The following is a 27,806-nucleotide window of genomic DNA, read 5'->3' as shown; positions in this document are numbered from 1 at the left end:
GAACAAAGGATCAACAGCTGAGGGAGTACACATGCCAATAAGAGCAATGTGCACCGCAGTGTGCCTGGAAAATAATTTTATAATTAACTTCCTCTGTTAAAAACCATAAATATACAATTTCCAAAAGAAAACAGATTACTGGGGAGACTGTTTGGATCTACCCCTCTTTGTGACATGAAATCATGATGTGGCCACAGCTGACATGAAGCATAAAGCACTATACACAGCGCTCAGGGGCTCTGCCACTTGCCTGCAACCTCTTTTCCAGTGGAATTACCCCACCACATACGTGCTTTCTATTCATAGGAGAATTCAAAATATCATAACCCAAATTCATCCTGCTATGAATCATAATGGCATTCATCTGTATATTATCATGTCTAAGGGGAAGAACAAAACTCAAAACAGCTACAGTACTTCGAGTGCCGTGCTGAAGCTCCTGTGTTTGGTGATATGCAGACTTACACTTGTAAACTCAAATGGGAAAATTCATTTTAACTCTTGCCAACTAAAAATGTGGCAGGTTTGTGTTAACACTAGGAATAAAAAATTATTAAAAAGAGGTAGTTTCAAGATCTCCAAGTTCTAAAAGAATTGTCAATTTAGCTAGGTTAGAAGTCAGCAGTCTCTCCATTAACTTAAACAATTATACATTTTAATTGCTTATTCCTTTTTCTCCACTGTTTTCTGTCACTACCTCATGTTAATGTTACTACCTCAGCAGTCATCAACATATAGTACAATTTTCCATACTCTTTTGGATCAAAGATTTTACCCATACCCTAAAAAATTCAACACTATCTTTAGTTGTTACATTTACAAAGAATAAATAACAAAGAAGACAACTGCAGTAGAAATTTTAAGGCAGAGGTTGGGGCAATTACTGACATGGTATAATTATACCAGCAAGCAATTAGTACAGGTGCATCGGCTTTATATCTGTGTTCAGAAATAGCTTCTTAACTGAAATATTTTTCTTATATCTCAGCCAACTGATGTGGTTTATCTCTAACAGATGCTGTGGTCCTATGATTTTGCATAGGAAAAAAGCATCTCTCACTGTCCAACGCCATGACATTGCCCAGCAGGTCAGAGCTCAAAGGAAAGAGTCTGCCTGTGTGGGGGCTGTCTGAATTTTTCTTGAATAAGCAGAAACAAATGAGAGGGGAAAAAAAATATAGGTGAGTTGCATTGTAAATATTGCTGCACAAACAAACTGAATTGATGAAGTTGCAGTTTTGTCTGATACCTTGTCACCGCTGAAGCACATACAACGCACCACAGAGCTGAAGTCACATCGGTGCCCTCAGCTATGATAAAGTCCTTAGTATGTCAAATGTCTCTAACTGGTGTCCAGTTTGCTACTGATGGCTGGAGCTATGTACAGTGCAGAGGTAAGGTGATCCAAAATCAAAAGGTGTAAAAGACACCGATAACTGAATTGTTACTTGATTAAACTGAATTTTACAAATATTATAGTAGGTAAACAGGTACCAAAAGAGAAGTGGTCACCATAAAAATATAAACAATAGTTTATCAAGAACAATCAAATTAAAATACTGCATTTTATCACCTGGTTTTCATGCAGCATTCTGCTTCTAAACTTCCTTACCATCAGGTTTACTTTCTATTTTTTGGCCATGGGTACATGTAATAAGGCACTTCAAGCACATACTGAATTTTCAAAAGGACATTCATGGTAAATAAATGACATTTATGTTTTGTCATGTTCTAATTAAATAATAAGGAAAACGGATTTATCCTTTATATACTGGTTAATGAAGAGTGCTGTGCTGATTAATGAAGAGTACTTTATGAAGACAAAAAAATCTTAACATAATTAACAAACATAAAGAATTGTAGGGCTGGAATGAATCAGAAAACTCATCACATCAATTCTCCTGACCAAAGAAAAGATGAAATCTGACCTCCACAGCACCATATTTGAGTCACAGCTTATTTGGTGTCCAGTATAATCTAGCAGTTACCTCAACCGTCATTTCTTAGCTGGCTTCATTCGAGTAACAACTCATACGCATGTGTTAACAGGTCTTTGCCTGAAGTTCAACAAAGACAAGGACAGAGATGGGTCTCTGAATTTAAATCCTGTTCCCCAAAAGTTTGTGACTCGCTATCATATATAGCTGTAATATTTAAGCCCTGTTTTTATCATATGCTTGTCTGTAATAAAAATATGGAGCTGCATCAGAAGCAGAATTTGCCTGGAATATTCCAAATGTTGTGTGCCTTTGAAGGTGAATCTCTGATAAATTTCAAGCGTAGCTATTCAAGTTATTCATATCTCTTATACTTATTACACTTAAAACATGCCAACCTAGCTTGATTTTGAAAATGTCATGTGAAATAGTGTCAGAAGTCATCCAAAAGTCAAGATAACTTCTGACAACTAATGTTTTTCTCCCAGTAAGCTTTGTTATCTTGTAAAAAAAAAAATAAAAAAAAAATTGTTATGACATGATTTGTTCTGAACAGCCATGCTGGCTGATATTTATCTCCTTGTTATTGTCTAGATGCTTAATGCTTTCTGATTACTTCTTCAAGTTTTCAGTTGATATTTCCTTTTTCAAAATTTCATGTTTCTTCTTTTAAAAAAAGGTACCATATTTTCACTGTCCTTACAGGAGAACGCTGAAATTATTTCTCTTGGCTTTCTACCTAAAATGAAATTCATAGAACTCAGCTACTTTGGAATCATTTAAATATAGATTTATCTCTGCCCTCTCTAGGTTAAGCCATGTTATTAAACCATTATTACTGATGTTAAAGTTGTTAAGACAACTCAGCATCCTAGTGAGCACTAAAGCAAAGATGACATTAAGCAATTGGGATTATAATTCTTCATTGATAATTTTACCTCCTGACTGAGTGGGAATATAATTCCTTAGTCACCACAAGGCTAATGCACCTCTGGAAACTTTTTTTTTTCTCAATATTCAGATTTTGCTTGTTCAAACCTGTACACATATAGAAAAGAAGTATTTCTCTGTCTTCTACATGCTTCCTCTCTGGGTAGGTTCACGTGAACCTTGAGTTCTCTTAATGTGTTGTTCTCAACACATTAACCCACCCCACATAGAATATGATATGACAGGTAGACAGAGCCACACTAGCACATTTGCAGCCAGCTTGCCCATCTTTGCACCACAGTACATAGCATCCTCTCCTATAATTCAACAAAAAGGCATCAGACTCAAGGATATTTTTCTTGACTTCTTTCTTTAAGATACTTAAATTTCTGTCTTTAGTTCACTAATCCCCAGTACTATATTCTGAAGGTCAGTATTTCAGTTCTCTGCAGCGACAGTTGTACAGTAAGGAAAACACATAAATATTTATCTTTACATTTAATTTTCCCTTCCATAATATACTATAGCTACCATGTTGAATCAGCTGCTGGAGATAAACCAACAATTATAATATCAACAAATTTAATGGAGCACTTATTTTTTGCTTCCAGTATTTTTCAGTCTCTAAAGACCTTTGTCTTTGAAAGATTTAATTATGTTAGTGGTATTTCTGCTGCAGTTAAAGGTCACTCTACAAAATGTGAAAAAAGTACCAAGGACTGAAGGAAATTATTAGACTTTAAGTCCCTTTGTAAATATTTGCAGCTTAAAAATGATTGCTCTACCCATAAATACCCTATGGGAAATTATTTATTTCAAGAAACTAGTTCTGTGTGTTTGCAATAGGGATGGTTGAGTATTATTTTAGATGATTTCTGCAAGCTTCAAAGATAAGTGCAATGTAATGCATACTCCAGTACAATACTTGGAGTGGATATAATGAATCTGAAAAAAGATATTTTTGAAAAAATACTTTACTGGAAAACATTAAAGAAAGCTTAAGAGGTAAATAGCAAAACTTGAACGTTAAAGAGTATGAATTTGGCATCAAGTAGCTGATGCAAAACTAATGAGCATATAATCCAATTTTGCAGTTTCTTCATTTTCAATGAAGCATTGAAGGAAAACAAATGAAAAAGTATAGTCATTAAACTCACTGAGACAAATTAAGTTTTGTAAGCTGTAAACTACAAAGGATACACATTATAGGTGAACTTGATTTGCCCCTTTTTCTTTTTTTAAAAAAGAAAAGAATATGCATTTGAAATTGTAACAAAGAGCTTCAGAAGAAAGCTAAAGACTTTATTGCACTATTTGGTATATCTTAATGTGTTTGCAATTTGCCCAGACAGAAACATGTGTGCACATACTGGTGCACACACTATGCTCACGCACAGCGCGTCTGGGGATTTCAGAGGCACCAGGTCCGCCGTTTCTCCGGAGACATATACATACACCTCCGGGCTGCTGTACCACACCTATACCAGAAATAACGTGTCTCTTCAGACTGTGAGTGATCGTCCATACCCTGTGAGCCTGGTGGGGCCAGGCCTGAAGGAGTACATGGAACTCTGGAGCATGGGAAAGGCATCAAATGCACTGGGGATCTAAAGGTTCCTGACATACCAGTGCCCCAAAGATGCCATATTCCAAACGGGCTGTAGGATGTCTATACATGAAGCACAGAAATCCAGAAAACTTCATCTTGATAGATTTTCAGACAGAAAAAAGAGATATGTCTGGAAAAGTCCCGGCACATGCTAGCTATACCCACCATGATTTTGTTCTGTGCCATTCTGAAAAGCGCTGACGTACCGTATTGCAGAACACAGAAAACACTACTGTGTCCCAATTCAACATTATGTTATAATTTGATTTCTAATTGTTTCCCTTGAATTCTGATTAACTGTTTAATGAGGTATGATCTTTGAAAATGTAAGATCTAATTTATCACTTTTTTTTCTGATAATATTGCTCATTCAACCTGATTTACCCATTTTTATTTCTATATTTTCTGAACTGATGTTCAGTTGTGAATGTAATCCCACATTCTGCTAAATGTAATATGTTAATTTCAATGAGATTTTATCTCTCCTCATCATTTATGAATATGCATTAACTATATCAAAGACAACCAGTAAATTAAGTCAAGTAGCTGCCATTATTTCCTAGCTGGGCTTGGAAATTTAAGATGCTTTACCTTTTAGTGATACCTGATATTAAACTGAGGAAACATTTTTATAAAAAAACCTTTCACTAAAATAATGCTGAAGATTGAAGCATTTTCAAGACATCATACTCATGTATATCAACAAATACATTACTATTTTACTAAAAAACATATGAATATAAACCCAAATAATTTTCTAAGAAAATATCAAAAAGGTGTTTTGATCTGCAAAATAATCTATATCAAAAGGCAGTAAGAAATGATGTCTTAAAAAACCAGCATGGGTGTTTGTAAGTGGGACAGCTAACAGAATTTTGGAGTGGGAGGAATATATTTATAATGTACATTTCCATGAAAAGGCAGAGAAATTAGTTTGTCTTTATTATTTGCATTCAGATCCTAAAGGCTATATAATGTACTGATTTCATCACCTTCTAGTTTGGTAATTTGTCTAGAATTATATGGTCCTTGTCAAGTTGTCTTCTGATTAATTCCTATTTAGTAATGTAATTTAATGTACAAAGTATGAAGAGAAACAGAAATAAGACCTAAAGACATGTATTATCCAAAATTTCATACCACAAGATATTTTAGCTATTAGTATCCCAGGAAAAGAGGTTTGTTTTTTATGTTTTTTATTGGTGAATGATCAAGAGGCTGCATTTATTGCAGCGACACTGTGCAAACACTGCATCTTTAACACAAAACTGACAGGAAGCAGAAAACTCGGTAGCACCACCAACTACAGGTAACTGCAGTAAACTGCCATTGATGTCAGCCTTAAAAATGAAAACCTGCAGATACCAAACGGAAAATATGGAAGATGGTGTCAGAGTAAGACAAGATTATGAGAGCTTGTTAATTTTAGATATTTCTGTACTGCCATTTAATGAAAAATTGTATGAAAAATGTAACCTGCATTTATAATGCCACACTCGGTGTGCTGCCTGTTTCCCTTGCAGGCTGTCAACGACCAGCAGCTCGCTGCTTGGCATGAACACCAATGGCTCCGATGAGTATTTCCAGTCTACAAACCACGCAGAGCAAACTTTCCGCAAAATGGAAAATTATCTGCAACAGAAGCAGCTGTGTGATGTTCTTCTTATTGTTGGAGACCAAAAGATCCCAGCTCACAGGTACATTGCCCAATATTGTTTACATGGCTTCAAAGCCTGAAATTTCCAGATGCTAGGCCAAGTTATGCCTATCCTGTTTATGTATGAATGAATGGTTACTATAATTAGGACATCAACCAACAACAGAATAAAATTATGTGAACACTGTTTCATATTCATCATTTCAAATAGAATGAAATTCAAATCTGAACCTTTAATAATGTCCATCTTCCCTTCTTGCTGCTGTCAAACTGTTGTGAGATCAGTGAAGAAAATCTGCCCAAACAAGCACTATGGGAGAAAATAAGATTACTAATTACCCTTTTAACTTTATTGCACACTACTGCTGTAAGATTTGAGTCCTATGCTAAAGATAATGTTTCCATTGCACACACAATTTATGATATAATAATACTGAATTTGATGCTTGCTATTGAGATATGAAGTAATTTGCAGTCCTCCTAAAATACTTTTTATTTTAAGGTTGGTTCTCAGTGCAGTGTCTGATTATTTTGCTGCAATGTTTACTAATGATGTACGTGAAGCAAAGCAAGAGGAGATCAAGATGGAGGGAGTAGACCCTGATGCGCTGAAGGCTTTGGTGCGCTATGCCTACACAGGTAATTCTTCCTCCATTACCCACAGCGTTGTTGTAAGGGCAGATAAAGTTTATTCAATGCATACATAAGTGTCACTTCTTCCTTTTCATACTAATACATGAATACCTGCATAAATCATGCATATGTAACGTAAACCTTTCTCTAGAGAGGATGAAAAAATATAATTGTTTTATATAATTTATTCTAGAAGATATGCAGAAATGTTAACATATACATTAATACTGGACACCTATCTCTAGATACAAATTATTTCAGGAATTTTAAAAAGAGAACATATTATGCCTGTTGCCCACCTTATGCAGTGACACAGAAGAGTATCCGATGAACCTTCCTGCCACGGGCAGCTACAGCAATGGTCTGCCAGGGTGGCACTAACTTGGCTCACTCAAGGCTCTTGAGTAGGAATAATCACAGGAAAACAGGAATATGATCACACCCACAAGCAGAACAACTTTTACTATGAGAAAGTGCCACCACATTCTGAAAAAGGTGTACTAATGTTCTCTTGAACAATTAGATTTTATCTTAATGAAATTAAATATTTTACCTTAATACCAGAATATGTAGCTTTTTCCCAGTCTGTTTTCTCCTGTTTTCAATATTTACCCCTGTATGGCTGAATCTGGAATGGTTGAACCAAAGAGTCAAAAAGACCAAGTCAGAGCACTGTGAAATCCCTTTCATCTGCACTCTAGTGAGCAGGGGAAAATGCTGTGGAACGTGACCAGGGTATTAGTCTCTATTACAATTAGAAACATTCAAAGTTAGGCACATTGCAGAAGTCTGCACGTTCAGGCATCTGACAAGCCTCTTGATGCAGATGGCAACTCCTCCAGGAGAGAGGTGAAAGCGAAACACTTTCTCCCCTACCAAGCCAAATGGACCAAAAAGGTCCAAATCTCCAAAGGAGAAGATTACTCTCCCAGGAAGTAACAACACTTAACTGACCAGAAAACCAGCTTTCTGAATTTATGAACATTTATTGGTAAATAATCCATCCCCTCAGCTAACTGCTCTTAGCAAGAACATTCACTAGATCCTTGCCATCTGCTGTCCCACCCAGGACATTGCTTGTTTGCCTTTGAATGAAGTAACACAACTTCAGTGCTGACACGGGGAGGTTGAAGATGTATCAGAGGCCTTTATTGCTGTTTTTACAGTACTTTAAAAGGCATTAAAAGACTGGGGTTTTTAAAAAGATTAAAGTAAAACAAAGACCCTATTATATTTGCCATATTAGCATTAGCATAAATTTTAAAAATAGGAGACTTCGTGATATGCTAGGTCAGGGACTTCTTATATCTGGACTGCCGCATAGAGAATTCTCGAGAAGGTTAAGTAATCTGCAACCCAAATTGGAAGCATAAGTTTCTATACACAAAATAAAACCTGTTTGGAGGTACAAACAAGGAGATAAATACAGGGGGTGAGAAGGGAATGCTGCAGAACATCTACAATGCAGTGATATTGGGACACTGAATTAGAATATATTCCCTGAGGAAATAGATTAGTACAAGTGCAAAGGAGCTGGGTGGTGGGCTACTTATTATCCACATACATCTCAAAATCATCCCTCTTGAATAAATTTCATCTCAGTTTACTTAGTGCAAAGCCGTATGAAAGAACATATACAGCAGTACTAAAGCAAACGCCAAACTATGAAATAGTATAAGTTTGCTTGTGAAATCAGGATTCCCTCTTTGCTTTGAGCCATTATATTGCAATCTGTATTTGCAGGAGCATGTACCAATTTTGCTATATACATTCAGTAACTATTCTGAGTTGTATAGTAAGAACCAAACCCAAACATTGCCCTATTCTGCACCCTGCCAGCCCTTCCACATTTTTTGCAGAAGCTGGAAAGTATTATTTAAGTTACAAAGCAAGGCACATCAGGAAGAGATGGGATTGTGCTACGGTAAGATTGCTGGAGACTGCTATAGAAAACAGAATTTTCCTACTGCCTCTGTCACAGGTTTTCATGTGATAATAACTAAGCCTCTAAACTAAGTGCTACTTTTTTTCCTAGGTAATGAAATATAAATGTGACTTTCAGAGATAAGAGCTATAATTTTCAGAATTGTTTACATATTCTGCTGCAATAAATCAGAAGTGAACTTTGGACAAGAAACCTCTACAGTTCTACTCCGATGATAATTTTGACTGTAATCTCTCAATACCGCCCTTCTCCATGTGTTAAATGGAGACGGTGTGTATCACCCTTTCACAGAAGAGGCTGGAAAAGAAATTAATGTTTCTGAGGCAGCTGGTGGTTGTAATGATAAATGGGAAATGCAGCCATAAAAAACCCCCACAGTTCCTTTTTCAGAATAGGATCTTAGTGCTGCATATCAGCTAGGGAATTGAGCCATCCACTGGCGAGATGACAAGAATGGAAGATCTTATTAAATTAACACCTTTCAGTCTATCTATGAACACTTGGTAATGGAAGAAATCAGGTTTCCTGCACACACTGCTGGCATTTCCTCTCTTTTGATACTGAAGTTCTTGTGGGTAATATAAACTTACGATATATATTTTTATTAATTGATATATGAATTTTAGGACAGGCTTTTCTCCGATCACACTTGTTTTATTTTACTTTTTTTTCATGCAAAATCAGACCTAATACTATTAGAACTCAAATAAAAATGTCACAAGCACTGCATTCAAAATCCACCAAATCCTTTAAGTTTGTTAAAATATATGTTTAAAGAGTCCTTCATCAAGAAAGGAAAATGAATTTGTGCATTACAGAACACTTTTTTTCAAAATTTTACAGAGGAGGAGAAAAATTGAGGAGTGGGAAGCTTTAAAGTAATAATATAAAGAAAATGACTAAAACCTACACTTTTTTTTTTCCCCCCCCCGCTATATGCAAACTGCACAGGTATTCTAGAGTTAAAGGAAGACACGATAGAAAGTTTGCTAGCTGCAGCTTGTCTTCTCCAGCTCTCGCAGGTTATTGAGGTATGCTGCAACTTTCTTATGAAGCAGCTCCACCCGTCCAACTGCCTGGGGATTCGCTCTTTCGGAGATGCTCAGGGCTGCACGGAGCTCCTGAAGGTGGCACACATGTACACTATGGTAAGAGGAACAATCTAACTGCCTTACAGTGACAATGCTAACAGCAAGTGTGAACACTCTCCTGGAAAACACACGGCCTTTGGGACTCGGGGCTGCTGTGGTGGCACTGCTCTTCCCGTGCTGGCGGGGTCAATTCTGTCGAGTCCCTGATGCAGAGACATCTCTGCCCAGCTCTGTCTCCAAAGGGAAATTTAAGAACTGTGACTGTTACAGAAGCATTGGAAGGAGAGAAAAGCACTCTTGGGGGAAAATAAATAAATAAATCAGTTCTGTTTTTCCCCCTTCTGAGTTTTGCCTTTTAGAAGGACATACTTACTGAATTTAAATTTGCAGTATGGTGGGTATGTATTTCTTCCAGAAAATGTAATAGGGCCTTAACATGGCTAATGTCAAGATGCAAACACCAATCGCCCATTCTTAGGCTTTTGATTCAACACAAAGAAAATTCTAAAGCTGATATTAAGGTGAGACACACATAAAAGGACCCCAAACAAAGAATTTATGGGAAAGGTTTGGAATGCTGAAAAGAAGCACATCCCTGACAGAAGCATAATCCTCCTCTGGCTCAAAGCAAGAAATGAATATTCAGAGTGTGGGAAACAGAGAGGCAAGATAGCTTGCTGTGAAACTAAATCAAGGGATAAATATTCAGGGCAACAAGATGTGCTATAGCAACTTTAAACTCAAAAAGAATAGCAACTGCTACAGCTAAACAGATATAAAAAGAACTACTTGTTAGGAGACACATGGCAGCTTTATGCTTGAAATATTAGTGTAGTATGTCGAAACGAGTTTAGAGGCTTCATAACACTGAAAGCATTCCAGCAAGAGACTGTACACTTCCACATGCTGAAATAAATGATAGTGGCATGTGCAGATTGAACGCACTGGTGGTGCTCCTTCCTGTCGTACCAATGAATGGTTCGCTTAGCAGCAATCTAGAGTCTTTTTATATTTTCAAGTTTGGAAAAGGGCATTTAAGGTAGAAGGTCGCTCAGCCTCTGTATGATAGTGCTGTCCTTCCTGCTCCACAGCTTTTTATACTCAGCCAAAACCAGGAACCTCCCCCCTTTGCTCCTGCCTCATTTCTCCCACCAGCCCCAGCACAGGGGCATCAGCTTTAAAATTTATGGTCCAAACTTCTGCAAAACTGAAATAAAATCGTATGGTGTGATATATGATTTTATGATGTCAGGTGATAAGAGAGCTTTTTTTGTTTAGGTATTTTAACCAGGAAAACCTCCAGTTTTCCCCAGGAGTTAGACCTTTACTATTTTTTAGAACAGTGTGTTACAGAAATGACAGTTGGGCCTTTACGAACACTGTCTAATGTGAAGTATGGTGAATCTATGAGACCCAGCAGTACTGTGCATATAGATTTTACACTATGTCTTCCTGAAACAGCCGGCAGCGTTTCCACCTCTATAGAACCACCTCCTGTATCTTGCGTGCAACACAGATCCAGAATGCAAGGGGACCTTGCATGTCATAAACCCACCCACCAAGTTTGCAGCTGCTGACAATTTAGAGACAGCAGAGGAAATCTGCACCTCTTAAAAAATCTTAAAGAATTTTTTTTAAACCCTTGAAGTAACATTAAAAAACTTTGGAGAATAAAAGATTATAACAATGCACACACACACAGGTGTTGTAGAAGAGGATAAAAACCCCATTCATTTTTCTTGCATGCCAACCTCAACCACTTGTAAATGCGTACATTAGGGGAAAGACTATAAATCTGTACTGTAAATGTAGAGACCATGCACATGAACTAGTAGTATAAAAATATTTTTAGAAGATAATCAGCTATAAACACCACATCCATTCAATAAAAACAGGCACAATGGAGACCTTTCCCTTCAATTACTTTGGCCATTGATGCAAAGTATTAACAGTTTCCTGCCTGGTGTCTTGTTGTGCAGACAGAGCTCATTCTGATAAACATCTTGTGCTATATTTGTAACTAAATGTGGACTGGCCTTCCTGTCCCTATTCTCTGAATGCCACAAAATATTAAAGCAGGATATGCATAACAAAGCAAAGTTAACATCTCCTTTAATCACTGATACTTCTATATTTACATCCTTGGCACTCCTGAAAGGACCTACAGAAATCTAAGACACTACTGAAAACAAATAATATAAATATCAGTTAATAAAATTTCTTCACCTGCCTTATTTCAATCTTGTTCCCAAATAGGATGTATTACTTCCAGATAAATAAAAGGAAATGAGTATTTCAAATGCAAACATTAATTCCTACACGCATGTCTTTGCAAGTAACATAAACCCCCCATCTCTCCTAACGTTTCTTTTTTCCTTTGGATTTAGCACAAGCAAGCATACTTAATATATTTTAATATAAATTCTAGTATTGTTATAACTTGACTGTACAATGTATTATTTTTATGAAAAATAGTTCTTTGAAAGATTCTAGGGATTTAATTTTTGTGGACATTTCTGGAGCCAGTGAGTTTTATCATAGCAATAGCTTAGAGACTGAGACCCCTTTATTGGGACTCATCCAATTTTCTACTGCTTGACAAGTACTTTTAGAAAAGTGTGTTTCATTTCCCTCACTCTATTACCTGCTACTAAGAGTGGAGACATATAGCCAACACCCGGCACAGCTCATTGTAAAAGGATCAGAAGGTTTCAATGTAATTTGCTTAAAACTTTTGAATCTGATTGTAACAGAACTTACACAGATTACTGAATGCCTGCTTGGCATTCTTAACATTCATATCTTCAAACTGTGTTTCTATTAAGCTGCAGTGTTAAGATCACAAGGATGGACAAAACTGTCAGTGAGAAATCCCTAAGACAGAACATACCGACAAGAAGCCTGACAAACATGTCTGTAGGCACGGTGGTGTGAAGATGAGCATTATTCTTCAGATCTGCAAGAGTAAGACAGCAAAAAGCAGCCAAAATGTGCCTTAAATGGTAGAAGGAGATTCATTGATAAAATATATTTTGCATTTCCCTATATTGTAGAACAGAACAGGAATGAAATTTATGCAAAGCCTACATGATCTAAGAAAATGTTATTTCAAGGTGTGAAAATGACCAGTGCATTGATAAATATATATATTTTATTTTATTTTCTTCTTAGGAACACTTCACAGAAGTAATTAAAAACCAGGAATTTCTTTTACTCCCTGCCAATGAAATTGCAAAGCTCTTGTCTAGCGATGACATCAATGTTCCAGATGAAGAAGCCATATTCCAGGCATTAATGATGTGGGTGAGGCATGATTTGCAAAATCGGCAACGAGACCTAGGAATGCTTCTTTCTTATATTAGACTGCCTCTGCTTCCACCTCAGGTATGGATGTGAAGGGCGAAGAGGGAGCTTAACTACCAGCTGAAAGGCTTGCCTCCACCTCAGGCATTGCTTAGACAGAGAAAACAATTCTGTGGAAAGGTTCTGGTTTTGGCTGGGGTTTTTTGGTGCATTTTTTGCCTTTGTTTTTTTTTTTTTTTTTTAATCTGTACAGTAGATATGCTTATTATTTGTCAACAGATGAAAAAAACCCCCAACAACCCACAATGCCTGTGTAATTACTAGACTCAGAATTACCTGTACAAAAATATCAGTCTAATGGTATTACAAAAGTACAGTGCTCCTGTGTGGGGCAGCATCAGTAGTAGTTTTCCTCTAATAACACAGCAGCTTAAGATACGGTGCAAAGACGTTTAGATTTATCAAACTGCAGGACACATAAAGCACAATACTTATTTCTTTATTGCCATAAAGTGTAGACAAAAATTAAAAGGTCTAGACTATTGATGACTATTCTGAGCAGTGACATTACTTGTCCTTTAAGACTGAGGCACGTCATCGAATAAGCATCAGAGATGGGCGTAACTGTTTTACAGTAAGCTGACACTATTGTATCTGTGTCATAGAAGAATCTATATATCTTATCAGAAAAGCTTATGGGAAAATCACGACTGTCAGGACACTACAGCTACTTTATGGAACTCCGTGACTGAAGCTGCAAATATTCAACTTTGGATTAGGTATCAAAATAATATGCATTTTTATTTTTAGAAATATTTTATATATTTTAAGTATATTAAATATATTCTAGTATTCACAGAGTTGTCCAGTACTATATGTTAAATTTGCTTATACTCACATCAAAAGGAGTTTTACATTCAGAAGCTGCAGTACTACATTTGCAATTTTAACCTTTTATGAAGGTTAAAAGAAAGTTTTTGAAAAAATAAAGCAAAGACATCATACTTAAAGACTTTTTTGCCTACCTTTATATTGTTTTGCTTGCATTAAGGCAGAGTTTCCAGCAAAGCTTGAGTGAGCGGTGAACTGAAAATGAGTATTTGTAGCTACAAATACTTTAATTACTAAAGTACATAGAATTTTAATTATTTCTATACAAAAAAGATTCTCACTTTTTGTTTCTTAGTTACTAGCCGACCTAGAAAATAGTCCAATGTTTGCAGACGACCTGGAGTGTCAGAAACTTCTTATGGAGGCTATGAAGTACCATCTTCTACCAGAAAGACGGTCCATGATGCAGAGTCCTCGAACTAAGCCCAGAAAATCTACAGTGGGTGCACTTTATGCTGTAGGAGGTATGGATGCCACTAAAGGTAAGTTCAGAAATTAATTTAATTGTATTAATCAATTGTATCACATACACCCAGAGAATATCTGAAAATTATTTAAAGTTTTCTGTTAGAAAAACAGTGATTCAGGGGGAAAAAGGTGGAGGGGAAAGCCCCACAGAACACAATCCCATGTGTTAGATGTTCTTTCTTCTTACAAGAAGCATATGTTTGTAAATGATATGTATGTATCTTGAAGTGCAGACTGAAGAAGTTTGATTCAGATGGTGATTTTAAAAAAAGTTTTGTCGGTATTTGTGCATGCAGTTTGACGATTCTTTTAATGCTTTTTAGAACCCTGTGCTCTTTTTTGACAAAGTTAGAAGGCTGGAAAAAATTTTAAAGAGGAGGAAAATAAAACCAAAAGGCATTACTGAACTATAGAGTTCTTAGCTAAAGCTTATCAATCCTTACTGTAAAATTTCAGATGGGAAGATTTGTACTTTTTCACAAGTGCTACAGTATGTGCAGCTTTTTTTTCAGGAGTTCATACACAGGGATTTCTCAGATTTGTGGCTGAAAGTTAAATGTTTTAAATTTATTCCAGTTTTTATTATTTGATTTTCACAACTGCAATCAGCTTACAGCTTTACACATTACAGTATTATATTTAGTAGGCAGTATATTGAATCATTTTCTACAGGAACGTTAACTTCAAACCCACAGCTTGGAGCCAAAGAATTATAATTAGTTTAAAGTCTAGCAACTTGCTGAACAGTATTACTTTTAGCTGTGTGACTTCACTTTTAATAGAATCACAAAGAAGCTAATCCATTACATGGTTTGCAAAAAGTTGCTGATGACTGTTTTTTCCTATATGAGAGCTCGTGCAGTGCTACCTTTACTATCTCTATGCAATCAAATCAAGTGCAAAATACACATTCATCGCCATCACAACATAAGAACATGCATTCCTAGGACAATTTAGCAAAATAAAGTTAAACCGTATCAATTAGCAGAGTTTAATTAGCAATGCTATGAATTATATAAAACAACCAAGAATTCAAGGTAATCATTAAGCTAACTTCAACTGAACTAAGAATAAGATTTTCTGATGGGTTTGTCTCAGTAAAGGTTACGCACAAAGGGCTGTTTCAGTCAACAGCTGCTCTTCCCATTGGTGCCCCCTTTACTGATCACCTTGGAATGAAGCCAATTGTTTGAACTTTCGCCTTTTGATGGTTAAGAAGAACAGCACTTCCTCTCCTCCCTGCTGTCCTCTACAGCTCTGACTCATACTTTGAGCCTGCGCTGGATTGTAAAATAAAGGAAACACCACCTAAAAGCCTGGGATGCACTGGAAGAACAGCTCTGAGAAGGGAGTAACTTACACCTCTGGCAATAATGCGCTTTCTGTGATAAAGAAAACTGGCAGGGAACACCAGGTTTGGCTTTGTGCTTATCTCAGGTGGTATACAAAGTCAAATTTCAACTTCAAGTGATCAAAAGAAGATCAAAGAGCTACTTTTGGGCTGGTATTTCAAAAAATGTGAATGTGCCCAAGCCACATTAACTTTAAAAACCTACCTTCCAGCCTCTGTAAAAATTGCAGCCTACAGGGTATATATGAACACGCTGTATACCTTAATGTATTTTCCCTGTTTTTCAGTTAGTGTGCGAGATACTTCTTTTGAAGCTGAGAACTTTGGGGCAGTCGTGTATTAGCATAGAATAAATGAGAAGGAATCAAAGCAAAGAAGAGCAAACAGACTAAAAAAAAAAAAAAAAAAGGAAGAACAGTCAAAGAAATGCAGTTTCTCAGGATAAAAGAAGACAGGAGAGGGGAAAAAGAATTTTTTCTTTTATTGAAGATGGATCTGCTGGTTTCTTTCCCAGTCTCTGCATCCGGAAAAACATGTTAGAGGAGAGAAAAGATATAAGGATATTTCACTAAATGCATTAAGTCTACCACATGATCTCTAACAGATTTCTAAACCAGATGCTACCTTTCTTTTCTGCTTTATCGCATGGTGGTTTTGCTGCTGTAAATCATTCTTTAGCCACTAACTGCCTATTGTAATTCTCAAAATACTGCTTCTCTCCTCTCAAATCCCAGTGGAGGAACAGGCAGGAACTCGGCTCCTTTTCTCAGCTGGTTGCCTTCAGCTGAGTGAGGCTGACCTCCAGGGTGCTCTGTACCTGCAGCTGGCAATTGCCTCTTCTACCTTGGCCGTTACTCAGCCATCCCCCCCCTGTGCTAAATCAGCTCTCACCGGAGCAATCACCGCTGCCGAGTGACCGATGGGGCCAGCTCACGGCAAGGTGTCAGTTTTGAATGGCACAGATCTAGGGCCTTATGATTACTTGCAGCAAAAACATGGCTAGAATTTCAGTGACCTGAAAAAACTGAAAATACAGCTTATATATTACAGCAGACAAGCAGTTACTGCAAGGCTGCTGCAAAGGTGAAGCTCAGGGAAGCTACCTGTGGGAACCAAATGTGTACTCACACACAACTAAGGCTTCTACCTGTCTTCATCATAACAAGGAAAACACCCAAACTATTCATGAAGAGGCGTGCCCAAATCCTAAGACAGACACCTGGATCCATTTTCTGGTTTTGATCATCACTAATGATTTAAGCACAAACATGGTTAAAGTGTACGTCGTTGTGAGGTACCATATTCATAAGGATATTAAAAAAGACCCCAAAACTCAAACCACAAAACCCCTACCCTCATGGTATTTAAATAACAGGTTTAATTAATCTCTAAAATTTTCAGTATTAAAATTTTGAGGGCATTCAGTTCTGCATCTTCTTGCCCCCAGTTAATTCTCATAGATTTGACAATTATATATGCATGCAATTAATGTTAATGCAAGCTTTCTCTACTAGGTTCACGTTTCATAGTTGAAGTTACCAGGGAGCCACAGTTAAAACTCCACAGACAGTATTTCAACATTTTACAATTTAATAATGTTTTGGGTTGTACCAACTACCGACTGCTGTGTACTGATCAGTTCATGGCCATCTCATCATAATTATGTTGTTACAGGTACCACAACAATTGAAAAATATGACCTTAGGACTAATAGTTGGATACAAATTGGTACTATGAATGGTAGACGATTACAGTTTGGAGTTGCAGTAATTGACAACAAGCTCTATATTGTGGGAGGAAGAGATGGTCTGAAAACTTCTAACATCGTTGAATGTTTCAACCCTATCACCAAAGTTTGGACTATAATGCCTCCTATGTCAACACACAGACATGGCCTAGGTAAGAGGTGCTCTTTCTTTGTAAATGCTTGCATTGCATACAAATGAGTTTTCATTGACAAAACTACAGCTGAGATAATTTTTGAAACATTTGATAACACGTGGCAATATTTGTAGTAGATATTTTTCAAAGACAGAGTTGCCTATTGCCATAATTTTATGACAGTGATATGTATTAGTGTTCACCTAACCTACACTGGTCTTCCAGAGTCAATTTTAATTTTAGAAAATTTCAAAATATAAGCAACAGTGAAAATAATCTAGTCTTTATCCAATTTAATGGTCAAGAGATACGTTTGTGATACAATAACTATTTTCAGTTTGGCTTTTTTTTAAATTATGACTTAAGTTAAGCCCATAGGTACCGAACACCTCTGAAAATCAGATCAGAGAACTACCCACACTGAAAAAAACATTGTGGTAAGGAAATAAGTACAACTTCACTAATGTTAATGTTGTCATTATAAGAAGTTTTACAGAGTTCTGCCATGACTTAGTATCTATGGGTCATTACTGCACAATAAACCTTTCTATTATTCACAGTGAATGAATAATATGAAATCTAGAATTTATTTCTGGAACTAAAAAAAGATAAGGATAAGCTTACAGTTGGGGAGACTGCAAGGAAGGGAATATGATGATTTCTGAATGATTTATATATCACGGTTCTTACAAAAAAGCTGGCTTCTCTTAAGTTTACAGCAACAGGTATTGCTTGAAATCATTGGTAAGTTCAAATGACATAGAATATACTTATTTTAATGAATAATAGAAACAGATTGATCCAGAATTATTCAGCAAACCTTTGTGGCCTATATTACCTGCTCCACTGCTTTGTGGAGAATGTATATATAGTGTAGCATTTTTACCAACTAGCCTGTCAAATTTATAAAAGCAAATACTAGTAGGTGGTAAAGGGAAAGAAGATAAAACAGATTAAATAATTTTCATTGCAGTCTTTACAATTACCAACTGCAGGGGCATAGTTTTGCCCAGCAAGTAGGTCACAGAGCTAAATCTGATTGCTCAAAGTTTGGCTTCTACCTGTGCATCAGCCTGGTTTGCACAGCTGCCTTACACTTACAGCTCCTATTAGCTTCATATGATTTAGTGGAGAGTTAGTGCTTTTGAAAAAATCAGGCCATGTATATTTAGGCCTGAAAAAGACAGATTTAGAAAACTTTTAAGCAGCCAGATTCAAACATTTTGCCTTACCTAACAAATGAAGCAAACAGCAGCAGCAGCAGCTCCCCAGAGGGGAAGCACCAAAGCCCTTCTCTACGGAGGGGGACAGAGACACAGGGTATGGCCACACAGAGCTTTGCAGACAGCCAGGTTCACTCTCTGTGCCCCAAGGGCTACAGATACAAGCCCAGCTCTTATCCAAAAGGGTGTTCCCCTTACAGGCATTGAAATGTTATGGTGCTTTAGCCATAAGGACAGGCAGCTACCCACCCACTCAGGCTCCACGCTGGCAGGACTACAGAACTTCAGCTGCCTTGGAATAGGTGGTTGGTCTGGGAATATTTTCACTGCCAGGCTCAACTTTTGCCATTCTTTAAAAGAACAACATTGCTTCTCATTTAGGGGCTCAAGTTTATTCCAGAACAGGTCAACAGAAGTGGAAGAGATGAAAGTCTTCCAAGAAGAAATCAGAACTAAAGAAACTTTCCTTTAACCTTTTGACAAAAGACAATGCTTATTCAGAAGAATACTGTATATGAAGTATTTTTTTAATCTTTGGTTTATTCTGCCAGATGACAAGGTAGCTTTTAGATAGTTTAATACCTGCTGCAATTGCTTTTCTGCATACAGGGAATTAAAGTATGAAGTTAATACAATATTGGTTACTGAAATTATTAGATACTGTAATTTGTCCCAAATTCTGCCTTTTAAGGAGTAGCAATGCTTGAAGGACCAATGTATGCTGTTGGTGGCCATGATGGATGGAGTTACCTTAACACCGTAGAAAGATGGGACCCACAAGCACGGCAATGGAATTATGTTGCTAGCATGTCAACCCCTAGAAGCACCGTAGGGGTTGCAGCATTAAATAGCAAGTAAGTCAACAGGAAAAACTCTCTTTGTTTTTTTCATTTGCTTCCTTCCTTGGAAATATAGTTCCTTAAATTTTCTTTTCAATCTTATAGTAATTAATCACCTCAAGAAAACAAAGAAAAAATATACAAAAAGAAGAAAGGCTTTTCCTCTGTTGTGTAGTAAACTGTTTTCAAACTTGCAGTCATGCTTTAAACATATTTCAGCCCTTCTAAGTTATAGCAATTTGAAAATGTTATTACATGCATATCAGAATTTTACCTAGAATATAACTTCTGGGTATATTAGGTCAGCTACTTTAACAAAATATTCCAAGTTTATGTTTAAACTTTAAAATCTCTGTGTCTAAGGAAGTACCATGTGAAAGAACATGTACAGAAACACTCAATCCTCTGCCATTTTACAGCTCCCACATGCATCTACAACTTTAACATACAAGTTCACAGTCGAGAATAATTTTTAAAAAGCTAAAGGTATATGGTGTGTTCAATGAAAGGAAGACAAGTCTAATAATTAGGTATGGAATAAATAGCCTTCTATAAGTCTTATCTTACTAGATTTATTGTGCGTATGGAATAAACAGCCTTCTATAAGTCTTACCTTACCTAGATTTATTCTGCCCTTCATCTGTTGATTAAATACACTGAGATCATGCGTTCACTGTACATTGTTTTTCCCAATAAGATTTTCAAAACTTATTTAAACATCCTCCTAAGACACTAAAGCCACTCAAACACTTTAACATGGGAACAGGCACATACATTGATCCACTGTGTAACCTGCAGTGAACAGTGCATTACACCTTGTTGTACATTCCTATTTGAAAGCAGTTATATTTCAGCATAAGGAAGAACAATTTGTAAATGAATGCCTAGCAGAATTCTGTTTTCTTTCTTCAGGAACATAGTCTGGTGCTCGAAATACAAAATCCTTGCAAAAGGCCCCAGGTTATGTTGCAGAGCATGGCTTGAGCCAAGCTTCTTATTTAAATCTGTGGAAAGCTCTTAGCAATGACAGTTTGTAGGGGCTGGGAATATTACAGTTGCAGGCAGACAACTGCATTTATCCTGAAACTTTATCACTGGCTTCCTTGTTCACTTCTAAAATTGCAGAGAAAGAGAAAGATAAAAAGCAGAAACAAGGATGTCAGCAAACAGATATTTGCAAATGCAAAACCTCTTCACATACAGGTCGGGGTTTTGCGTTCAAAACTGACATGATTTTAATTGTTAACTCAAAAGTCCAAGAGAGGCAGAACTGCCTGTTCAAGTCCCCACTGTATCTTAGAGGAAATGTTCTCAGCATAAACTTCACCAGAAACTCCTGTTGGTACCTTCCACAGCAACATGCAGGAAACCACTTTGTCAGAGAGGAAATCCAGCCTGATCCTGACTCTGTTCTCAATCACTCCTGATAGAAGCTGTCTCCAGCCTGGCTTAAATCACGTCTGTTAGTCTAGTGATGTAATTTCTGGCATACCAGGGGAAGCCGAGATCAGATGTCCATCATTCAGTGCTAGAGCTACAGTCTATCCAAGCAGAATGCTTCTCCTTTTCCTGTTTCCCTAAGACATGCCATATTATTTTTCTATTCAGCTCCACCAGAAAAAAACTGTTAAGCTTCTGTGGAGCAACACTTTTTGACCGGTAAATGGTCTATTGAAAACATTAGTCAATAATGGTATATTTGTTCTTTTCCTTAGAGAGTGGGAATCACTACCATGTTTCCACACATGTTATGGAAAACAAAAAATCCCAACTGATCTGTTTGCCTATACAATGATTTCCTCTCTCTGTGAAAGCTGTATAAACAACTAGTCCGTATCTAATGGCATGACATGAAAAAACAAATAAAATCCTCAAGCTTTTTCTGGGTCAAGTGACAAACTGCACAACTGAACTCTCCTGTCTTCCGCTCACAAACATCAGAAGAGTGAGCTAGAAAAGGATTATTCTAACAGTGGTCAAGAATTTTCTAGTTACATTATACAGGATTGGTCTAAAAATTTTTGCAGTCACTGGAGAAAAACAGGCACTTCTGAAGCAAAATTCAACAAAAAACAAATCAATGATATCTTTTAGGTGACTTACTCTGGACAAGTCCATAGGTCTCTAATTAGTTGCACTAAGTAAATTCAATTTCATGGCAGTAAGTAATAGCCAGGGTTTGAAAGGGACCTGATCAACTGGCACACACTGAAATTGTTGGTCTGCTTGTGGGTTATTATCCCAGACTGTATGCTGTTGGTGGTCGAGATGGGAGCTCCTGCTTAAAATCCATGGAATGTTTTGATCCGCACACAAACAAGTGGAGTATATGTGCTTCGATGTCCAAGAGAAGAGGTGGCGTTGGTGTTGCAACGTACAATGGGTTTTTATATGCTGTGGGAGGTCACGATGCACCTGCTTCCAACCACTGCTCTCGACTTTCCGACTGTGTAGAAAGGTAAGGAATTTTTTTCTTCCCTTTTTGTTTTACCTTCCAGGAAGGAAGTACAAAATAATTTATAGCAGCAAGGGAAATCTCTTCACAATTGGAATGTATGTTTGTAATACATATACTTTTTGAAATAATATTTTGAGCAGAATACATTTCCAATACTCTTGTGATAACAAAACAATTAACCCTCACAGTCAAACTGCTTCCGCTCTCCCTTCTGTTTGAGCTGCCCAGGAGCCAAGTAAAGACAAGTAAAACAAATTCAGCATGTGGCCTTTTGATTTTTCAAGTGCCAAACCCCAGGTTTGGCTACTTGTGTCATAGGTGGTAGGAACTAAATACTTCCCAGTTGTTTCTTCCTCCAATGATTTGGCTGATATTGGCCAAAAGGTTAAAAATATAAGAAATATCACAGGATATTCACATAAGAATATCAAACAATTCACAGAAGAATATCAAACAGGAGTAGTAACTACACAGGCATTTTCTGATGGAGAAAACTGATAGAAAGAGCCTTGTTCCTGTAAGAAACTATGTTGCTATAGGAAGTCAGGCTAAAACATATGCCATGGGTCTGATTTCACAAGCAAAAAAAAAAAAAAAAGTAAAGGCACACTGAAGAAAACTACTTTAGCTTGAATTCACACTTTAGAACTAAATAGTGCATTGATACGTTGGCCTAACAATTTTGGTAGCACAGAAGCGTAAGCAGTGAAATCCTGGTTTTATATCCATTTCTCAAAGTAATTACCTTTTTAAATGAAAATACTGTTTATCTGATCCTTATTTAATCCCATTTCTGTATTCTCCACTGATAAGCACAGTTCTTAAGAAAATGCAAATTCTGGACATTTCTTTTTCAGAAAGTATCGTGTGTCAAATGTTGCTTTGCCACTATGTGGCATGTGGCACAGTGTAGAAGGAGAAGAGAACACTTGAGCCCTGGGTGAGAGGGGAACACGATGAGTGGGGGCAACTCTGGCTCTTTAATGGGCCCTGGGCACCCATAGTGACACCCTTGTGTGCTTTGGGGGCAAGAAAGGGAAACTGAGCCAGTATTCAACTCCTTGTTGTGAATAACGATGGCTAAGTTTTGTTCTCAGTTAGATGGTGTACAGTGGGAACTACCCTGGAATTCACTTGAATTTATATTGGAAGTTGACTGAATACATATCAAAATGAAATCAACACTGATGTAAAATGCTGCCATACATTTTGCATTATAAACTTTCATCACCTATATGAAATATTTAACTTCTACAGTGAAATTTTCTGAACTCATGAGTCCTGGCAAAAAAGAGAAAACGAAAAATCTTAATGGAGAAAGAAGGATATACTGAAATTAACTGCTGAGTCAATTGGTGGCCATGCTATCATTCCCTCCAGCATTATTTTATGTTTTAAACTGTATTAGTTGTTTAATCTGATAGAAATAGAGAGACTGTAATAAAAAAGTGAAAATATGGGCATTTTTCATGTGCTTGAAGACCCCTCTAGTGGCTACATTGAATATTTAATCCCATTCCTTGTAACTATACTAGTTCATGGTGTAAATAGAACTACAATACAACAGAAAATAAAACAAATATCAGCAATTCAAAGATGAAATATATTTCTAAAATGTATTTTTCTAAATTTGATCGTAAAATATCCTAGGTATGATCCTAAAACAGATGCCTGGACAACAGTGGCCCCCTTGAGTGTACCTCGGGATGCTGTTGGAATCTGTCCTCTGGGGGACAGATTATATGCTGTTGGGGGCTATGATGGCCATACGTACCTGGATACCGTGGAGTCCTACGATGCTCAAAATAACGAGTGGACAGAGGTAATAGGAAGAATTGCCTAATAAATAATAGGATTTCTTCCTGCAGACAGGAAGAATTCTATCTGAATAATGGGACAGGGGGTGAGGGGAGAGTGGTGGATGTTGTTTACCTTAACCTCAGCAAGGCTTTTGACATTCTCCCACAACATCCTCGCAGGTAAGCCCAGGCAGTGTGGGTTAGGTGAGTGGGCAGTGAGGTGGGCTGAGACCCGGCTGGATGCAGAGCTCAGAGGGCTGTGATCTACCTGGAGGCCTGGAGGTCGCGGTGCTCCCCAGGGGTCAGTGCTGGGTCCAGTCCTGTTCAGTTTATCAGTGACCTGGATGAGGGACAGAGAGCCCCGGGCAGGTTTGCTGATGGTACAGAGCTGGGAGCGGCTGATACCCCAGAGGCTGCGCTGCCATTCAGCGAGACCTGGGCAGGCTGGAGGGTTGGGCAGAGGAACCTCATGAAGTTCCACAAAGGTGAGTGTAGGGTCCTGCCCCTGGGGGGTGGGGGATGGGCAGCGACTGCCCTGCTGGGGGGCAGCTCTGCGGAGAGGGGCCTGGGAGCTCTGGTGGGCAGCAAGTTGCCCATGGGCCAGCAGTGTGCCCGGGTGGCCAAGGCGGCCAGTGGGACCCTGGGTGCATCGGGAGGAGCGTGGCCAGCAGGTCGAGGGAGGGGATCCTGCCCTCTGCTCTGCCCTGGTGAGGCACATCTGGGGTGCTGGGCCCAGTGCTGGGCTCCCCAGTTGAGGAGAGCCAGGGAGCTGCTGGGAGGGGCCAGCGCAGGGCTGGGAAGATGATGAGGGGCTGGAGCATCCCCCCGGTGAGGGAGGGCTGGGAGAGCTGGGCCTGTCCAGCCGGGAGAGGAGGCGGCTGGGGGGGGGTCTGACCAACAGGTACCGGGGGCCTTCAGGGCGGGTGCCAGGGGGACGGGGCCAGGCTCCTGTCAGTGGTGCCCAGCGACAGGACGAGGGCACCGGGCACAAACTGCCACACGGGAAGTTCCTTCTGGACACGAGGAGGAGCTTTGTTCTCCTCCGCTGGGGCCGTCCCCACCCGCCCGGTGGCCGTGCTGTGCGGCCATGCTGGGGGAGGGCGGGGGGCAGCCGCGGGCTGGGCTCGGTGGGCTCCGTCCAGCCCCCACCACCCTGTGTTACTGCAGTGGGCAAAACAAAAATTACCGTCTCGCAAAATAATCACCAGTTTTGCGAAAAAATGATATATTAGGATGCAGTAATACTGTAGTCAGGTTTTATAAAATATTGGTTGCCTCTTCTGTGAAATAACTGTACAGAATTTTTCAGCCTAGAGGCTGGAGGCAGCGCACGGCCAAGGGGGGCATGTTGCACCGATCATTTTGTGCTTGAAGTGCCTACATTCGCTGTTGGAGCTGACGTGTTTGCCGGCAATGCCCTCTCCTGGAGGCACTTTCCAGTTTTCGTGTTTATGACCACCGCAGTGGAGACTAAGAGGAAATATTTAAAACTGTCAAGATCCTTTTGTAGCTACACAGTCCGTGGGATTGGAACATGGGATGTGTAGGTCTTTTACAAAAGTTAGGAGTAACAGCAGCAGCCTGCACTGCTGCAACTCTCAATGGCTGCTAAAGCCTTTTCCCCAAAAAACAAAACTGTTTTTAGAGCCCTAATTAAATCTAACTTTTTTAGCAGTAGATTAAATTAAATAAACAAATTGCTTTCCTTTAAACGTGCAAATAACTTCTTCTAGTCCTATCCATAGGAATATACTTAAAAAGTTTCCTCTTTCTTTTCCTTTTGTTTTTTTTTTTCCTTTTTTTTAGGAAGTTCCTGTCAATATTGGGAGAGCTGGAGCATGTGTTGTTGTTGTGAAGTTGCCCTGAGGATTATAAATATTGTGAAACTAAACTGCGTGGAGTTTCATGAAGACTGAGTCAGGAAGATAAGAAACCTTTCCCAAAAGCAGTACAGACTATACACATCTTAGCAGCCCTCCGTGATAAAGAGTACTTATCTCTAAGCCATTATGCTATTAGAGCACAAAAGTGTCTTCCTGCATTACAAAAATCAGAGTTTTGCATAAGTGAATTATTTTATGTTATATGCTTAATACATAACAATTCAATAATATGTTTAAATGGTTCCAGTTTGTTACAAAATTGTATCTGTTATTTATAAAATGCAGTAGTAAAGTGGTAAACGGGTGTATAAGATTTCATAAACTTTTTTCTTTTCTATGTTGGCAGGAACACTGACATTTATAAAAAGAGCTTTTATATTTTAAGCAAATGAAAATAAATAAAAGAGAAACACCTTCAACAGAAAACTACACAAAAGGAAATATTTGTCCGTAAATATCACTGGCAACAGAATAGTCTCTGCAGAAGTAACTTCATTTCTATATTCAGAAAATAAATTACTAAATTAATTTTAAAATCAAATCGAAGAAGCATAGAATGTGGTTGCTATTCAACCACCAGTATTACTAGGACTGTGACAGAATACCCACTTTTAGCAGTATGTTAAATGGAATAGTGCAAGTTAAGAAACAGTAGGGCTAAGGTATCTTTATGTTACTAAGTATGTGCCAACAGCAAGAAATCTCTTTTGTCAAAACACAATGCTAATATAATTTTCAATCATTTTCACAGTGCATAGATAGGTGATATTTCAATTCTGATCAGTGTGTCAGCTTATTCATGGATTTGTCTTTGCCCACTAACCATCTGTCAGTATGCGTTCAAGTAATTTGACTAATCTTGCGATAATCACCATAATATACATTTTAAAACAATTATATAATTACACTCCTTGAATATAACTTACAAAATGAAATTTTTATATCATATTGATATGACAGTCTTTGACCTCAGCTGAAGATTACCAGCTTTCTCTCATGTACAGTAGAAATATGATAAGAAAAAACCCACATCCACTGTGTAATGTTATTTACCATTTATATAAGCACGTTTATGTTTTATTTGAAACAAAGGGAATGCTAAGAATCAAGAATGGGAAAAGAATCACCTGAAAACAGCACAAAGTATTCCACATGCATGATATTTTCTTTTTGTGTGCCAATTTCTAATGATGGTTTTGATTTGTTTTGCATTCATTTGTTTGGGTTCTTTTATATAATTTCAAATGCTGAAAGTGTATTTTAGAAAAAGAATGTATGTAAGATATTCCATGCTGTAAAGCACAATATTTGAAGAGTATCTGCTTAGGTGTTTGTTATGTTGTTGTTTTGTCAGTATCAGAAAATTCAGGACAGAGATGAAAATTCCCTGAACATATAGACTAACTTTCCTAAAAGAATACTGTGTTTTTAGAATTCAGCAATATGCTATTTAAAAAAAAAAAATAATAGTATTAATCCTATTGAATGCTTCTAAAGATGAAATCTCATAAGCATATTTATAAAAGAAAAACGTTTTTAACTTTAAAAATCAATTATGTTTATATATAGCATGCTACATTCAAATAAACTTTAATTTCTCTGCTAAGAAAGTTTAGACTATATTTAACAACTTTGTGTTTTTTTCAGGAATAGAAAACACAGCAGTATCAATCCCATTCTTGTACTCTAAAAGAACAAAAAATCCTGTCTTAGAGCCCTTACTGCATCTGGTCCACATAAACAAAAATTTACCTTCCTTCTAGCACTTGGTTTTAGAGGAAGTTCATTTTTTTTTTCTTTCTTAGAGTCACAGATAGTTACCAATACCGTCATGTCAGGGTGCCCTTTCTATGAAAGGTGCTGCCCCTCCCCCCCGGCCTTTGACAAACCTGAGCTGATCGCCTTCAG

The 27,806-nt window shown here is 37.8% G+C and overlaps 1 protein-coding gene across 4 annotated transcripts in view; it reads left to right on the top strand.

Annotated features, from left to right (window-relative positions):
* KLHL4 (kelch like family member 4) overlaps window positions 1-27,518 on the top strand; it is a 94,039-nt gene extending 66,521 nt beyond the window's left edge. For all 4 annotated transcript variants that reach the window (XM_040614510.1, XM_040614511.1, XM_040614513.1 and 1 more), the window contains 10 exons: window positions 6,000-6,173; window positions 6,636-6,772; window positions 9,663-9,859; window positions 12,974-13,186; window positions 14,292-14,478; window positions 17,490-17,714; window positions 19,611-19,773; window positions 22,004-22,216; window positions 23,867-24,038; window positions 25,822-27,518. In XM_040614510.1, coding sequence (XP_040470444.1) covers window positions 6,031-6,173; window positions 6,636-6,772; window positions 9,663-9,859; window positions 12,974-13,186; window positions 14,292-14,478; window positions 17,490-17,714; window positions 19,611-19,773; window positions 22,004-22,216; window positions 23,867-24,038; window positions 25,822-25,881 — 1,710 coding nt within the window. In that variant the 5' untranslated portion in view covers window positions 6,000-6,030 and the 3' untranslated portion in view covers window positions 25,882-27,518. The remainder of the gene's footprint in view (window positions 1-5,999; window positions 6,174-6,635; window positions 6,773-9,662; window positions 9,860-12,973; window positions 13,187-14,291; window positions 14,479-17,489; window positions 17,715-19,610; window positions 19,774-22,003; window positions 22,217-23,866; window positions 24,039-25,821) is intronic.
* Window positions 27,519-27,806: the final 288 nt, after the last annotated feature.

Source organism: Falco naumanni, chromosome 14, assembly GCF_017639655.2.
Source record: "Falco naumanni isolate bFalNau1 chromosome 14, bFalNau1.pat, whole genome shotgun sequence".
Taxonomy (NCBI): Eukaryota; Metazoa; Chordata; class Aves; order Falconiformes; family Falconidae; genus Falco; species Falco naumanni.
The sequence above is the reverse complement of the archived record's forward strand: the minus strand, read 5'-3'. Positions and strand labels throughout refer to the sequence as shown.